This window comes from Zootoca vivipara, chromosome 1 (genome assembly GCF_963506605.1).
Source record: "Zootoca vivipara chromosome 1, rZooViv1.1, whole genome shotgun sequence".
In the NCBI taxonomy this organism is placed as follows: domain Eukaryota; kingdom Metazoa; phylum Chordata; class Lepidosauria; order Squamata; family Lacertidae; genus Zootoca; species Zootoca vivipara.
The window spans coordinates 103,396,986-103,414,557 of record NC_083276.1 but is presented as its reverse complement, the minus strand read 5'-3'; the positions used below and the strand labels follow the sequence as shown (position 1 = coordinate 103,414,557).

Genomic DNA, 17,572 nt, shown 5'->3' with positions numbered 1-17,572 from the left:
ACGCAAGTGGGATTGGTGAATCTGGGGTAGTACTATCATTGGCTTTCACTTTAGGTCCTCCAGCCTTTCTTGCCAACACAACCAGAGCTTTGACATTTCAATCATAACACGAATGAATTAAGCTGCTGGATGGCTTCATGGTTATTCAACATTCTAAAGCTCACCCACAAAGCTGACATTGTCTAAGGAGAGTTCTGCTGGGAAAATCCAAATCAACCCAACCATTTTAGCAAGGGAATGCACTTCTTAATTCATGTTAACAGGCCAACCAACAAGCTGGCAACAGTGGCATTTGACTTTCACATTGAACTTCTGTCCTACTTCTGTCCTATCCCCACCACCCCAGTCCCTGTGAATCTGTTTCCTTGGGATGCAACACATGTAAATGCTGTACTGGTTTGTCTGTATTGGTTTGTCAATGTCCACGTGGAACAGGAGTTGCACAGGACAAGCAGAAGCCCTCAGATCAAGAGGTGGGCTTGAGTCCTTGTGCTGGATCAAATCAAAGGCCAGAATCCTGTTCGCACAGTGGCCAATCACACAGACTGGTTACACAATGCTTATATTCAATAACAAGACCTAGCACCTCATAGCTCTAGATATATGCACCATGTGAAACCAATGTGTCCCAAGACACAAACATGGGGGTCTGTTGCACAGGCCTCAATGCTATGGAATGTGTGTCAAAGATCAGTTCCTACTGCTGATAATCACTTGCACAGATTCTGTAGCAGCATCACTTCGCTGGAGATACCCCAGGTAGAATGAAAAAGGGTTATCTGTTATCAGCAAGGCGGTTGCGAGAGGTGCGAGTTAGAGAAATGAAGCTGGGGGAAGGAAGCTGATGAACTGTTTTGGTGTATCAGTGCTTCCACAAACAGGCTTTTTCGTGTGGTGATCTGAGTAAGTCTAATCAGAAATAATCAAAACAGGTATCAGCTTTAATTGGAGAATCCACTGCCCTCCCCCATGAATTTCATCACAGAAAAAACAGTTGTATTGTTTCAGCACCGCATTCACTACTGGTTTTATGATATTGTGATGAATTTCTGCACTCACCATAAATATACTGCATTCTTGCCGACCTCTATGTGTGTGTTTGCACCATGATGTGTGAACAGTATTATGGAATTTGTTCAGCCATAAGTAGCTTCATCTCATATTGTTCAAAGCAACTGGAGCCCTACCACTAACTCCCTGTAGTTTTCTCTTTGAAAACATCTCTTCCTACATTCAACCAAAACAGGTGCAATTCCAGTGTAGGGGTCAGCTCCCCTTGCACTTAAATTAGCATTTCAATCAGCCCCAGATATCCAAACTCAAACTGCATTAAAAAAAAAGCCCTCAGTATTTCCAAAAGTGGGAAATGGATACAGGATACTTCTCCCCACACACTTCTCCAGTCCTCCTTGTGCTGTGCTACATAGTGTTGGAGGGCTGGGCATTTTATAACTATATAGCAAGAGGGAGAACGCAGTTCTACAAGCAGGAAAGGGAGAAATGTGCCCTTTTCTCTTTCCTTGCATAGGTGGAGGCAGTGTGCCTCTGAACACTAGTTGCAGGAGAACGCAAGTGTGGAGAGTGCTCTTGCACTCAACTCCTGCTTGTGGGCTTCCCACAGCCATCTAAATGGCCACTGTGAGAACAGGATACTAGACTAGATTTTCTGTTTCACCCCACCTGCCTTTAAAGAAGCTACACACCACTTTAAACAGCCACTGCTTCTCCCAAAGAATCCTGCGAATTGTTGTTTAGAAGTTGTCAAAAGACCTCTAGTACAGTACTTCAAGATTCTCATAAAAGTGCCTGGACCAAAACTGTTCATAAAAAAACTTCTCTCCTGTGGCCTATCCCCCCAACACCTCCTTATGATAGGCCCTACCAAAGCAAACAGTCTAATAATCGGTCAACGTTTAACAAAACATTGAGCATCAGAACAACCTGGCTACTATAAAGAAATTTTGCCCTTGGTATGCTCTTTTCCCAACTTCCCATTTTGATTCAATGGCGCCTTATCTGCACAAACTAACTATCCCAAAATATAGACGTGCTTTTACACTTGCAAGACTGGACATTCTGCCATCTGCTGTTCTCGAGGGTCGATTCCAAAAGATCTTATTTGAGAAATGACTTTGCCCTTGTGGAGATGGTAGTATAGAATCAGTGGCACATCTCCTATCCTGTTCCCTTTATAAAGACCTGAGGAACGAGATGATTACCCCACTCCTTCTAACCATCCCAGGGCGAATAACTATGGCCACAATGCATTTCCTTCTATCAGACCTAAATGACCACACAACAGCTAAGGTTGCTAGCTACATTGCTGGGGCAATTAGAATAAGGGCCACCAACTGATTGATAATTCAGGATTCTAATCTGTGCTTTTATCAAATCTTTGTCTGTACACACTGTATCGTTTTATTGTTGCTATGGCCTTTGACTAATGCGAATAAAGTTTTTTTTTTTATTATCTCACAGAGCTACATCTCCCAGAGTTCCCTGGAAAGAGGATCATGAAACCATTCTAGGAAATGTAACTCTCCAGGGAACATAGGGGTCACCTAACAACTCTCAGCACCCTTAAACTACAGTTCCCAGATTCAGGGGGGCCATGTCTGTTTAAAGTGGTATCATAGTGCTTTAAATGGTGTGTATGTGGCCCACAATTGATGCTGAGAATTTGCCCAGGTCTTTCCTTAAAACTCTCTCGGTCTAGACTCAACTCTCAGCAGCATTGTGCACCTCCTGAAAGCTCACAGTTTCTGTATCAGCCAGTTGTGATCATTATTATTATTAAATTAGCATTTTAAAAAATTCTAATATTTTATTTATACCTAGTGAGTATGAAATAAGCCAGTTTTGTTTTTGGGTGGCCCTGTTTCACTTCCTAAAGATGAACAAGTGCTCAGTCACCCAAGTTCGCTATATTAGAAGGAATCATGCTATCGGGATGATCCAGATTTACAAAGGCACTACGATCAAGCATGAGGACGTTGATGAGGCAGGCAAAAACTACACTGCTGGAGAGATGTGTAAGTGGGAAAGCATTCTAGATCACATATCACAACAACTTTCTTCAGCACTCGGGAATTAATAAGCGAAGCCACCTTTGCATCTAGGCTTAGATGATCTTCTAGTACAAGAATAGTTAGAGGTGGTAGGAAAGTGTGTGTTTGAAGGGGGAAGATTACTTTCCAAGCAGGTCAAAGCACCTGACATAACTGAAATGATCTCACCACTGCTTCCCCTGAAAAAAATAATTACTTCTCTTGCATGTTTAATTGCCACCTTTTTAAAAAAGTGTTTTATTACTTAAGGCTCCATCTAGCAGGATGCAATTGCAAAAGTAAGAGTGGTGCAAGTACAGACAAAAAGAAAATGTATTCCTGTCTGCTTCCTTTGAGCCACATCATTGCTTCTGGCTGGATGTGAACTCAAATTTCACACACCCAAGTCACTGCTACAATGGCTGAGTTCCAGCATAAATTATGCCAAAGGTAAAGAAACAAGAATGATGATGGTGATGATGGTAGCAAAGCACGTGCTTCCTGAAGCCTCTGCAAACTTCCACAGCACTTGAAAGAAGAAATCCTTACTTCTTTAAAATGTGCAAACTTACTCCCAAAGCAACTTAAAAGAACTTTCAGTGTTACTTCAAGACTATGAGCACTTCCTCCTTTAAATCACTGTATGCACAATCACTTTTAACTGATAGCTGGATTGCTAAAATTTTGTTTTGCGAAGTGAAATCCACAGACAGAAACCAGCACTGAAAAGTTGATTGCCTTGCTTCTGTATGCACTTAAGGTCTGCTTGAGCACTTAAGGGAAGGTAAATGCTGCTTCGAAAGCATTATGCCAAACACAGTTTTAAAATAATAATAATAATAATAATAATAATAATAATAATAATAATAATAATGTAAAGGGCAGAATTCTACACGTTTACCTGGCACCACCAATTCATAATTCTGAGAAAAAGATCACCCTCCAGCTACTTTACAGTGCATCAAGTGGAATTAAAAGTCCCAGAGCCAGTCTGAAGCAAAAAAGAGGAGGGGGGCGCCCCCCTCCATCTCACGGAAAAGATTTGCAACTTGCCGTGGAAACTGTGGACTCAACTGCCGTGAGGCGGCTTCTATTAAACCATTAAGAGAAATAAAAGGCAAAGGACGGGTCAAGACTTAATCGCTCCCAGCGCCCCAAAGCGACCCATTGGCTTAAGTAAAAGTTGCGACCTTGACGCACGTTTCCTCGCGAATCAAATTAGCCGAAATCAATGGGACTTCACTTCCCACCTAAAGTGCTTTTATCAGATCCGGCTGCAAAAGCCCCCCAGCTGCGGGAAACTACATGTTTTCTCCGATTTCACAGCCAAACAAGCAGCCCACAGGAACAAAACGTGCCAACTTTGACCGGGAAAGGACGGCCTTTCCCCGGGGCTCTCCAGGTTTCCCGACTGGTTATTTCCCTCTCCCCAACCTCCCCCTGCAAATGAGACGGGGACCTTTCTTTAGGCGCAGCAGCAGCAGCAACTGCGAATGGCCGCCTGCTGCACCGCAATAACTTTCGCTCTCTCCGGGATCACAGTTTGCAAAAGCAGACCGGGGGTCGCATCTTCCCCTTCACCGGGGAAGGAGGAGGGGGGGGGGAAACGATCGCTCGCCGCTTTGAGGAACGGGGGAAGGCCGGGCGGGCGAGCGAGTGAAGCCCATTCACTTCTTTCTTTCTCCTCCCTCCTCCTCCTCCTCTTCACGCCCCCTCACTCTCTCCCTCACTCGCCCGCAGAGCCGCTCCTCCGCCTGCCGCCCGCCCCAGCATCCCCTTGCCCCGCTCCCCCTTTCCAAACAATGGATCAGCTGCTCCACAGGCACTTGGGCGCCCACCGCCCAACTCCGAGCGACCCATTTCCCCCCTCGAGGGGGGGGGTGCGTGCGTGTGGAGAAAAGAAGCGCAGTTGAGCCATCTCCACACCGGATAGAGGTTTCCACACCTTTTTTGGTCCCTTTTTAACGAGAAGGGGGGGTCGAGAAAAGCCCCCTCCTCTACTACCACCTTCTCCTCCTCTCTTTCTGTCTCCATTAGGGGGTCTGAGGGGCTACAGAGAAGAAGTGGTTCCGTCCACAGCACTCACCAGCACCACGGCGAACCTCTCCTCCAGTTCGGCGGGCTCGGGCATGGGCAGCTTGAGCGGCATATTGTGCGCCCTGAAGTCCGTCTGCTGAGAGTCCATGCTCCCCGCATTGCCCATGGCGACGGGGCCGGGGGAGCTCCGTCCGCCGCTCTCTCACAGGCAGGCCACGCCAGGCGAGGCTGCTGCCGCCGGCTCTCGGCTCCCACGACGACGACGCTCCGTTATTCCTTCCCCGCCCACCCCCAGCAGCCGCGAGCAGCGTCGAACAGACCCCCCCTCCCCAACCCAAGCCGCCGCCGCCCCCAACAAAACTGAGGTCAGAAAATAAATAAATCAAAGCTACAGCGAGGCAAGCCGCCCGGATCTGTCTCTCTCTCTCCCTAGTCTTCTCTCCTCATGCTCTCCTGCTGCCTTCTCCGCCTCCCCGGCGCAATCCTTTTCTCCGAGAGGTGCGAGCCGCGAGCCGGGCTCTCAGCTGCTGCATGTTGCACAGTTTCCAGTCCGAGCGGTCCCGCCTGAGGGAAGCAGCATGGCTCCTCCGGCGGAGAGGTCCGCTGCTCCGGGAGCCCCGCCGGCGTCTCTCGACCGCGGCAGCGAGCGCAGCGCCCACAAAGCGCAGGACGGCAGAGCAGCAGCAGCAGACGAGCGAGCTAGACAGACAGACAGACACAGAGGAGCGCGCAGCCCAGCACAAAGCCCCCTTTCTGCAGCCGCCTCCTACGGAGCCGATCCCCGCCCCCGGCCCCGGGGAAAGCTGGGAAGCGTAGTCCTTGCAGGTTGTTCCTCATGCGCGGACATGCCCGGCTCGCGGGTCCGGGAAAGAAAAACTTCGATGAATGAAAAAAGAAACTTGGGAAATCCTCACGAAGAGGGTGGAGACATTTGTTTTGCATTCACTGAACAAAGGATGCCTAGTGTGTGACGGTGGTGAAGGATCTACCGTTCACACAGAGCGTGCGCCCCGTCGAAAGGATTTTTGTGAAGTGTGAATTTATATCATAATTTGCCTGCCATTCAGACATTAAGTAAATTTTACATTCGCTGAAATGCCTCAACCATGGCTACTGATTTCAATGGGTCTGCTCGGAGTAAAAGTGAGTTGATTGGGATGGCTCCTCACTAGAATATGAGACTCTTAATCTCAGGGTTGTGGGTTCGAGATCCATGTTGGGCAAAAAAAAAAAAATCCTGCATTGCATGGTGTCAGTTTAGATGACTCTTGTTGTCCCTTCCAACTGTACAATTCTATCATTCCACAGCCCTATATTTTAAGCCACATTTGCAGTATCACGCAAGTCTGTCTTCCAAAACAGTAACAACCCAGCCATATGGACAGGGTATAAATAATAACATTATTATTAAGCAGATAGATAGATAGTCTGAATAGGGTTGCCATATCTTAAAGATCAAAAAAGAGAATATATTTGCCAACTTCTACCAGTATGATGTGTCCTGGAAATGTGTTTATATTATGGCAACCCTAATATATGCTTATTGTTATTAAATTTTATTATGGCTTATGCCATAATAAACTTGTTAACTTTTAAGGTACCATATATATACAGTATACCGTGTGTATTAATATAATATGAAACTGCTGTACCTAGTGTCCCGATTTCAGAGACAGGTGTTATTTCACTGTCAAAAAAGACACAGGTGGCCAGTGGTTTCCAAAGTAAAGAGAAAAAACACTGGCAGAAACCCCCACTTCATCACCAGGTCCCAGGCCTTTTTAGACATGTTTCATCTTGGTGTACACATCTTTCAGATGTTTGTCTCTCCTTGAGTCTGATTCTTTATGCTTTTAGAGTGAGCACCCCATTTATATGTATGCACTAAACTTGCAATATTTTAAGCATCAACCCCTGAAAAGAAAACCCACACACACATAACTCCATTAAACCTGTTCTATGGAAAGCACCATGTACGCAGATGGGGGGGCAGGTCCCACCAGCAGCATAGCATGGGTGCTAGTGCCCAGGGCGGGGGGCACACACCAGGAGGTGAGGCACTGAGGGTGAATGAGACCCGCTATGCCAGCCTTCAACACCGGAGCAACCTCCCCACTGGAGCCAACTGGGGCCACACTCTGCCTCCTGTTCAGCTGTGCAGAGGGGAGCCCAGCCAACCAACATGGTCCTTAGGGGGAAACCCCCCCCCACACGCTCGTGTAGAGGAGCACTGTGCCGGGTTGTGCTGGGGTCACCAGCATGGGGAGGAGGGGGCTGGTTCGCACCCCTCAAAATTGTGCACAGGGGGCCATAGTCCCACTGTCCCCCCTACACTACACCCCTGGGTCTACTTTCCTCCTGAGTTAGAATTTGCCCCCTGGTGATGTTATCCTCAGAAGGCCTGCTATTCAAGCACACATACACTCTTGGGCAAGATATAACTCACCAAAGAGGCTTTGTTCTTTTGTTAACCTCCTTGTGTTTGACTTTAATGAAATATGGCTTTACCTTCTCTTTGAAGGCAGGTGCAAAATGGGCATGATTTTTCCAGCACGCATTACTTATAACAGTTACTGATAGTGCGTGTTACTGATAGCGTGTGTGGCTTTGTAACTCTTGGTACCATCTGCAAATCCTTTCTCTTTTTTTGCTAAGGGAGACGTGTGTGTTTCTCGGGAATAGGCATGAGTGGTGTCATGTCTCTGCATCAGGACCAAAATGACACGTATGCAATTAAAAAGCATTAGCATCTGACCGCTTTCCTAAGAAAAGCCCACATTTTCTTGGCAGCGAACGTGAGAGATGTAATAAAAGTGCTATGAATCACACAATACAATGCTTCATTCTTGTTCATGAGTCTGCAATGCCAATCACATCCTTGTATGAATTCCACCCCCTCTCGCACTACAACTTCACTACAATACCTTTGAACTAGGTTTTCATTCATAATTGAGAACCCTGCCAGCAAGATAAATATTTGTTAAAGCAAAGTTGCCAATTACTCTGCCTCGGAAAGCACCTGCAACTACCCACATCAAGATAATCCTGCAGAAAGCAAAATGGCATATGTTATTGTTTAAGGAAGGAACGTTTTGCTATTTATCTGATATAATGTAATTGTTCTTGCTAAGGGCAAGAACCGGAGAAGCTGTCGTAAAATATATATATATTAAAGTCACAAGTCACTATTGCATTTATTAAAGTCAGAGAAAATTACAGTGTTCATCTCCCCACCATTAATTAAAGCAGTATATCTGTTGCAGGTGTTGAACAGTAATGGAATAGCAGATGCTGGACTCCATCTTGATTTAGCTGCTTGCCTTTTCTTTCATTAAAATGAATGTGTTTGATTCCATAACATAATTAAATAAAAGTTTGGAATGGATGCTTTATAGTGATATGATGGGGCCAATGATCCATTAACATGGACAAAACATACACAGTTTACCTTCCTTGTTCCAAGTTGCAAAACAATTCCCTGATGTCCATCTTTGGTTGTTATCTGTAATAAGCTAAAAAAAAAAGTTACACAGCTATACTTTAAAAAAAGAAGTGTAGGTAGAAGCAAGTTTTATTGAATTCAGTTTCACATAGATACAGTAAATATTTATTTATTTATTTATTTATTTATACATACCCCGCCCATCTGGCTGGGTTTCCCCAGCCACTCTGGGCAGCTTCCACAGAATATATAAATACAATAATCTATTAAACATTAAAAGCTTCCCTAAACAGCACAATGTTTTGCATATTTGATATGTTCTATAGGTCTGGCCGCCTGCTAAGTGTGCAAACATATTTCACCCTCAGAGGATTTTATTTCAAGAATGTTTGCATTTATCTAAGGCAGGGGTAGTCAACCTTTTTATACCTACCATCCACTAATGCATCTTTCTTGATGGTAAAATTTCCTGACTGCCCACCAGTGCTAGATGGAAGGAGGATTCACCTTGTGTCGTAGAACCCCCTACCGCCCACTTAGAATCCTGAAACGTCCACTAGTGGGCAGTAGGGACCAGGTTGACAACCCCTGAACTAAGGCAAATAGTAGATAAGTAACGTAAGTGATCTCACATTCAAAGAAAATGAACCAGTGGCATAAATACATTCACTCCCTTCAAACACTTTCTCAACAGGAGCTGTTTTGGCATCATAGATTTGATGTTGCTCCATGTCTGTATGAACCACACAGAGTTATCCGCAAATGACGCCTCTCTCAGAAGTGCCAAGCCTACAGAGACTTATGACTTGGATGTATTGGGTATTTATGTATTAAGTATCTGGACTTATGTTCCTCCTTTCTTCCAATATAGGGCCCAAGGTGGCTTACAGAGACAAAATCAATTCATCGCTGGGTTTGCCCTCTTCAAACTTAGTGCCTTCATTTTCCTAGTCTCATCTTCTATTCTGTTTTTTCTTTCTTTTTAAAGTGCCCCCTAGAACTCCATTGTTTAAAATCAAGCATTGAATTTCAGCATGCATTCATTCATCCGTTCATTTTGATTCATTCAGAATGTGAGCATCATTCCTTTCAGATCGGCTCCTTACACGTCGTTCCTTTGATGGCATTCTACAAGTCACTCGGGCAACACAAGCAAATGAAACACGCGGAGGATACACGTAGGTGAGTGGTTTATCTGTGGATTTTGTAATGTCAGTTTCCATGCCTGTGCACCCATGCTTCTTGCACAACAGTTGATTCTGCCTGACGTGGTGCGATATGAGCTTGTGCATTGACCGACAGCTAACAATAGATCCATCTAAGCTGGTGCCTTTGTGCACTGAGCTACACATTATGCAACTTCCTTTTTGAATTAGGAATTAACTAACAGGCTTTTTGCTCTGATTCAATTTGTAGCTGCCTTAAATCTACTAAATTCCTCCAGCGTCAGTGGGGTACTCCTGGGGTTTCTTAGGCTGCAATCTTATGCACACTTACCTAGGGGTAAGTCCAAGAGAGCTTAATGGAGCTTATTTATTTTATTTATTCAAGTGATAATAGGACAGGTTAATAAATAATACTCATTCTGTGAGACTGTAGAAAATTCGAGAAAATGCTCCAAAATTATGGAAATATACATGAAACTACAGTAACTGGAAAACATGCATACACGTGTCTTCTTCTTCTTTGGCGATCACTCATAGCTGAGTAAGATGGTCTTCCATAAACACAGTTTTAACAATGAGTCCGTAAGTGACTGTGGAGGCCAATTCTGGATCCACACGCCCTTCCACAGCGAGGACATTAGTTTCCGAGCGGGAGTTGATCACGGTGTGGATTTGCCAAGTGTGTCTTCTTCTTAGCATGTTACTCACTTGTGTCCTGAGTTTGAGTGTCTTCAAAGCCCATCAGTGTCAATGAAGACAAGAAACTGGCATTTGACAGAGTAAGTACCCCATTGTTGTGTAAACATAGGATTTGAATATAATTAGATAGGTAGACAAAATAACGTACACAAAGCACAGTTAGTGAAACACAATTGTCCTCTTTTCTCTCTCTTGCTATGTCCAAAAAGCTTGCTTCCTGCCATTCTGATACAGTATATAATTGCAGCTGCCATATAATTTAATGTTCCCCACTTCCCTTGGCTTTTGGCTGTGGGAAGTTCAAAAACAGGTTTGCAGCCTCCCCCCCCCCTTTTCGATGAAAAATTATGGGGGCTTGCACACCCTTCTGTGAGAAAGAACCTTGTTTACAAATATAAAGGTTGAGCAGATAGCAAGCAAGCAAGCAGACGTGTCGACAGAGTGCTAGCTCCAAACACTTAGAGATGCATTTCCTGGGTCTGTCCTAATTTAGAGCCCAAGCTACATGTGTCTCCAAATCCGAGGATGGGAAAAGTTGAATTAGGTTTTATGTATCTTTCAAAAACCATAAACAGTAAAAAAAATTATTAATAATAATAATGGGGAGGATATATTTGTAAGAATAGTGGGATGCAAGGTATGGGATTTAATCATTTCCCTCCATGTGGCAGTTCTCATGAATATTTTTGTTGTTTAGTCATGTCCAACTCTTCGTGACCCCATGGACCGGAGCACGCCAGGCACTCCTGTCTTCTACTGCCTCCCGCAGTTTGGTCAAACTCACGTTGGTAGCTTTGAGAACACTGTCCAACCATCTCATCCTTCTCCTTGTGCCCTCAATCTTTCCCAACATCAGGGTCTTTTCCAGGGAGTCTTCTCTTCTCATGAGGTGGCCAAAACATTGGAGCCTCAGCTTCAGGATCTGTCCTTCCAGGGAGCACTCATGAATATAATTCCCCTTAAAAACAACTCTGCTGTTTGCCATGAGATGGAAGTTCCCATTGGTGCCATATTGCTTCTCTTCCATGTGCCTTGGCCCACACCCCGCATTCAAAGCAGTACCCATATGGTGCTTGCATGTTTTCTTCCACGGATGACAGAGCTCAGTGGCAGAGCACAAACACTGCACAGAAGACAGAAGGGCCTAGGATCCATCTCACAAGGAAGCATCCTGTCTGAAACTCAGCAGAGCTGCTGGTGGTAAGTGACTATAAGCAATACTGGACTAGATGGATCAATGGTCTAAGGCAGGGGTAGGCAGCCTAAGGCCCATGGGCCAGAAGAGGCCCACGGAGGCTATTTAACCGGCCCCCGAGCCACCCCTGAACCGAGCTGCCTGCTCGGCGAGTCCCTGCGCGCTGCACTAAACCGGCGCAGTGCAGAGCGGGGACTCTCTTCCACGGCTCTGGAAATCGCTTCTGCGCATGCCCAGATGCCAAAAATCGTGCCTGCGCAGAAGCAATTTTCGGCGTCTGGGCATACACAGAAGTGATTTCCGGCACCATAGACATGCGCAGATGCAATTTCCGGCATCGCGCTGTGCCGGCCTGGCCCATGGAGGATCTCCGTAGGAGTGATCCGGCCCATGCCCAGCAAGCATTGCCGACCCCTGTAAGGCAGGGGTCAGCAAACTTTTTCAGTAGGGGGCTGGTCCACTGTCCCTCAGACCTTGTGGGGGGCCCGACTATACTGGGGGGGGGGATATGAACGAATTCCTATGCCCCACAAATAACCCAGATATGCATTTTAAATAAAAGCACACATTTTCTACTCATGTAAAAATACGCTGATTCCTGGACCATCCGTGGGCCGGATTTAGAAGGCAATTGGGCCAGATCCAGCCCCCGGGCTTTAGTTTGCCTACCCATGGTCTAAGGCAGCTTCTTCTGCTCCTGTGCTTGAGAGAACCGCAATTTGGTTGCTGTTACAGCGTAAACAACACAGTGGTCAAATCACTTCCCAAGTTGACTCCTGCTGTGAGCAAGCATGCATGTATCAAAACATGCTTTTCCTTTGTGGCTTTATTCACACCTGTAAACTGGCTACATGCAGCCTGTAATTCACAGCACTCTGTGCCACCTTTCCAGAGACGTTATCAATACAGCACTTCCTCTTCCTCTTTATATTGCTGTGTGAGTTATAACTCGGATCATCTTTGTTATATCCAATGAGTTACAACGGCCATTACAATAACTTAGCTCTCCTCCCGTCCCTTCTCCCAAATGACCTCATCTTTCATTGCTCAGGAGAAATTGCACAATTTTCCCCCAAAGTATTTTCTCTGTTTTCTCTGTGGAAAGGCAAGAAATCCAAGAGGCCATGACAGCAAATGAGGCTGTGATCCGCAGCCCAAGTAGTTCACTTTCAGCAATGTAAATACCGGTATTTGAAGCAAATTATTCAAACACCCACTGAAATTAATGGACCCAAGTTAATCATTCCAGTGTGGGTGTGCTCTTCGTAAAGGCTAGTTGAATACAACCCAAAATCTCCTTTTAAGAAAACCCAGCAAGTCTCTTAAGTGGGTCGTGGACTGTGCTTCTCTTAAGCAATGGGTTTTAGACTAACCAGCACTCCCACTGGATCATTAGCATTTACCTTGCATCTATAAGGATCCATTTCAGAGCTGGTCTGAAAAGCTTGAAATGCAGCAGCTTCAGGACTGATGTGATGGTTTTAGCCAGGGGATGGCAGACAGCACCACTCTGATATTATTACTAAGCACTCTGCTCCCATCCCTGCTGATGCCATCTGTTAAAACACAGCAGGAAGGAAAGTAAGGCAGCTTGGGAGGAGGGTGGCTTGTTTTCCTACAGACTTTTTCTGAGAAAATGGGAAGGTGCCTTTTCATCATAGTCTCCCTCCCTCTCTCCCTGCCTCTCTCCCTGACCCCCCCTCTCTCTCCCTTTCCCTCCTCTTGACCCCTGAGAGGGCAGCTTCTTGGAGACCCCCAGCTAGTCATTTAAGGGCAGGCCTTCAGACTTCTGCCGCTGTTCTTCTTTTGTGTAACTCCGCTTTCTATAATCCTGTCTCGGCTCCCTTTTTTCATGGCAGCTCCTGACTCTGTAAGTGTCATCGCACCAGGGAAATAGGCTGCAAACACACACATTCTGTACCCCACTGCATGGAACAAATCCTATTTTCTTCAAAAAGCCCATGTGTTCCGTTTGGCTCCCTCCGATGTCATTTTGGCAAGCCTCGACTCAGGGAGAGAGAGAGAGAGAGGCTCGTCACAGATTGTTGGAAACCATTTGCTCAGAGGCTCCATTCTATTATTATTACCCGACTAGGGCAGACACCAAACACATTCAGGAGTCAGCCAATGCCTTAATGGATGCAGCAGTTCTCTGTGTGCTGTACCCATGTGTCTCTGCGGTGCACTTTGTGCCTGCTGAGCCAAAGACCAGCGAGCTACACACGTACTGCTGAAACCGGGTAGAGATATTCTAGTCTTTTAAAACAACGTGGTACATATCCTGCCATGCAACCTGTGAAGTGGACTCTGGTCAACAGAAGCTTATGTCATGAATTGGTTATTCATCTTTAAGATGCCACAGGACTTGCTGTCATTTTTTTTCTGCCGCAACATGGCTCAGGGCATCTTTTTTATTGTTAACTAAGGGCAGGTCCTTCTTTGTTGTGGCCCTATGCCCCATCAATCTGCCACTTCAGGCAGTTGATGAGGACCTGGCTTTTAAATCATTTTCTAATTGTTATTATTTTTGGTTAATTGTGCAATTGATTTGGTTCACTGAATAGCCATTATGGGCTTTACAATAGCTCAGATGCATGGCTTGTGTCCACCACTAACTGTGCATTCGGTATTGTGGGGTTGATTCTGGGGAGCTTCCTCCCAGCTGAGATCAGGCTGGCCCCCTCCCTGCTGAACTTCCAGTGCTTGACAAAGACCTTTCTATTTCTGCAGGCACTTTGCGTTAGTTGTATTATGCCTATTTACTGAACGTACGTTTTTACCTGTGGGTTTTCGTTTGTATTAAATGCTGCATTATTTTGATCAATGGCTTGTTTTATGGATAGTTCTGCAAGCTGCTTTGCGGCCGTCGACAGTGAAAAGAGGTCTATAAATACTGGAAATGCACAATGAATGAATCCTGTGTGCTGGCTCAGTTCTCTGCTATTCTGGGGCTACTGGAATTTGTTAAACAGGTTGAAAATGGTCAACTCATTAAACTAAGGGAATATTGTGGGGGGTGGGGAAGATTCAAAGAACACATTTGCTTTTTTCCCCTAACTGGTTGTTAGGTGCCTTGAGCCTCTGAGGAGAAGTAGATGGGACAGAAGTGTTGAAAAGAAATAAAATAGTGGTGTGTTGCCATACAGGACAAGGGTTTGTTGTTGGAGCAAGCATGATGGTGCAGAACTAGCTGAGATGCTCTTCAGACCTCAGTCGATATATTTTAATAATGTGTAATAATGTGGCTATTGTGAGCCAGGCTGTGCATGGATGCAGTTGCTGCTGCTGCTTCTTCTTCTTCTTCTTCTTCTTCTTCTTCTTCTTCTTCTTCTTCTTCTTCTTCTTCTTCTTCTTCTTCTTCTTCTTCTTCTTTGGCGATCACTCATAGCCGAGTAAGATTGTCTTCCATAAACACAGTTTTAACAATGAGTCTGTAAGTGACAGTGGAGGCCAATTCTGGATCAACATGTCCTTCCACAGTGGGGACATTGTTTTCCAGGCAGGAGTTGATCACACTGTTGGTTTTCCAAGCCTGCCTTCCTCTTAGCACGTTTCTCCCTTGCTTCCCGAGTTTGAGTGTCTTCAAAGCCTTTGACACCTTTGGTAAAGGCTGTTCTCCAATTGGAGCACTCACAGTCAAGTGTTTCCCAATTGTTGGTGTTTATACTACATTTTTAAAAATTGGCTTTGAGACAGTTTTAAACCTCTTTTATTGACCACCAGCATTATGCCTTCCATTTTTAAGTTCGGAGTAGAGTACAGTGGAACCTCGGTTTATGAGCACCTCGGTTTACGAATTTTCGGTTTACGAACGCAGAGGACCCATCTGGAACGGATTAATTCACTTTCCATTACTTTCAATGGGGAAGTTCGCTTCAGTTTATGAATGCTTCAGTTTATGATCAGACTTCCGGAACCAATTACACCCATGCTTCGGGTTAAGTACGGCTTCAGGTTGAGTATTCCACGGACCCGTCTGGAACGGATTAATCCACTTTCCATTACTTTCAATGGGAAAGTTCGCTTCAGTTTATGAACGCTTCAGTTTATGAAGAGACTTCCGGAACCAACTGTGTTCATAAACCGAGGTACCACTGTAGTTGCTTTAGAAGACGATAATCAGGTCTTTAATCAGATAATTAACCCCCTGACAGTCACATCATTTCAGAAACTGCTACCAGCAGTATCCTTCGCACAGTCAAGTTTTCTCCACACAATTGCAGCATTGCAGGAGGAAGGAGGATGGGCCTCCTTATTCCCCCACGTATGGAGAATAAGCTCTTGTTGCTTAGTGAAAGCAGTCTGCACATGCTCCAAGGTGCTTTTTTCCTCCTCGATTGCTGACTATGTTATATCTTCTAGGGACAAGCCCTAGCATTGAAAGTGATTTCTTGTGTGGGTCACTTTATTATTATTATTATTATTATTATTATTATTATTATTTAAGCCAGTCTTAAATTAAATTCTGGATGTCAGGGAACCTAAACAAGCTGCCCGGGGAATTGGTAGAATTCCTCCCTCTGCCGTCCAACACCTCTGGAGATTTTTAAGAGGAGCATGATAAGCGTCTCCCAAGGATGATTTACACTTGCCACAGCTGGAAGTTGGCCTCCAGAAAGGTGATGGCTCAAGATCCCTTTCAAATCACTCACGGTTTTATAAGGTTTAGCGGAGAGGGGAAAAACAAGTCCTCACCAGATGATACTCCTGGCAACAAATCCAATAGACAGGGATTTTTTTTCTTAAGTGCCGGAATCTGACATTTTGCCATGACAATAGAACTGTGCTGCTATAAAAGGAAGGGTTTCAAATGTGGCCGCAATATGGGCTGCAGGTCACACATGACTTTTGAGGAATTCTCACATTTCTTGCATTCCTCTTTAACAGTGATGGAGACTGCAGGTCTCTTCTGTAGTCCTGTTTTGAGGGAATCAGACAGCATTAAAAAAAGAGGATCATTGCTTACTGGGTAGGCCACACAGCTCAGGAAGTTACTGCTATCTCTCACACACGACCAAGATTGCATGTTCTAGACATCGGGTTCATACTTTGCAAAACATTTGCCATGTTTGAGCAATGTGTGAGTGCTCTTGCTTATTTAGAAATAACAAATAAGCAAACCAGCACCACCCACCCACTTGCAGGAGGTATCAGCAAACTTGTGGGAACCCCAAGTGCTGAAGAAAGAGAGACACATACAAAAAAATTATTTGGGGAGGTACATATGGGAAGAGTCCTTGAAAAAAAAACACTTAAAGTGAGGAGTATGGTAAGTCTGTTCAGTGGCCACAGAATGCCAACTGACTGTTGAAGAGGAACAGAAAAATGGAATAGGGATGGAATAGAGTGGGAGAGATACTGAATAGCAAGTCCAGCTCATCGCCCCCAATATGGATCCCATGGTATCAGTTGCTTAATTCTGCCACCTGAGAAGTCACTTTCCAGGTACAGAGAGAGACTCCCTGACCTTTCACTGCATCACTTCACAAATATGATATACGGTATTTATGTCTTGACACAAATGGAAACGTTTTGTACATGGATAGTATGTCTACCCACTGAGAACCAATGGAGGGGTGGGCTTCTCATGGGCCAGGTCTTCCCAGGTCTTGCTCAGTCAACCGATTTACCAGAAATGCATGGGCTTATTTATTTATTTAGAGTATTTAATTTGCCCCCCCCCTGCCACTCCCTGGCTAGAAAAATTCCTGCAGATTTTCGTGGACCTGGTGAGCCTCCACATGGGACCATGTCCTGCATACAGCTTGGAAGACAGGGCCTTTCCCAAAATTTAGCCTGGGGCGGAGGGTGCCATTGGGGCTGCCTAACTACAGTCCGCTGCCGGTGTTCTTGCTGCTGCCCAGCGGCCACAAGGAGCTGGGCTGGCTAGCGAGTCCCTCACGAGAGGCACGCGACGCAGACGCCGCCGAGAGGGAGGCGAGGAGAAGCCGTTGCGGCGACTCTGGCGACCCCCAAGCCCATGTCC

The 17,572-nt window shown here is 45.4% G+C and overlaps 1 protein-coding gene across 5 annotated transcripts in view; it reads right to left on the bottom strand.

Moving 5' to 3' along the window:
• FMNL2 (formin like 2) overlaps positions 1-5,894 on the bottom strand; it is a 195,035-nt gene extending 189,141 nt beyond the window's left edge. For 3 of the 5 annotated variants that reach the window (XM_035131671.2, XM_035131679.2, XM_035131655.2), the window contains exon 1: positions 5,134-5,892. In XM_035131671.2, coding sequence (XP_034987562.1) covers positions 5,134-5,250 — 117 coding nt within the window. In that variant the 5' untranslated portion in view covers positions 5,251-5,892. Of the gene's footprint in view, positions 1-5,133 lie in introns of all 5 variants that reach the window. The other 2 variants (XM_035131697.2, XM_035131647.2) reach the window with 2 other exon arrangements.
• Between the last annotated feature and the right edge of the window lie 11,678 nt (positions 5,895-17,572).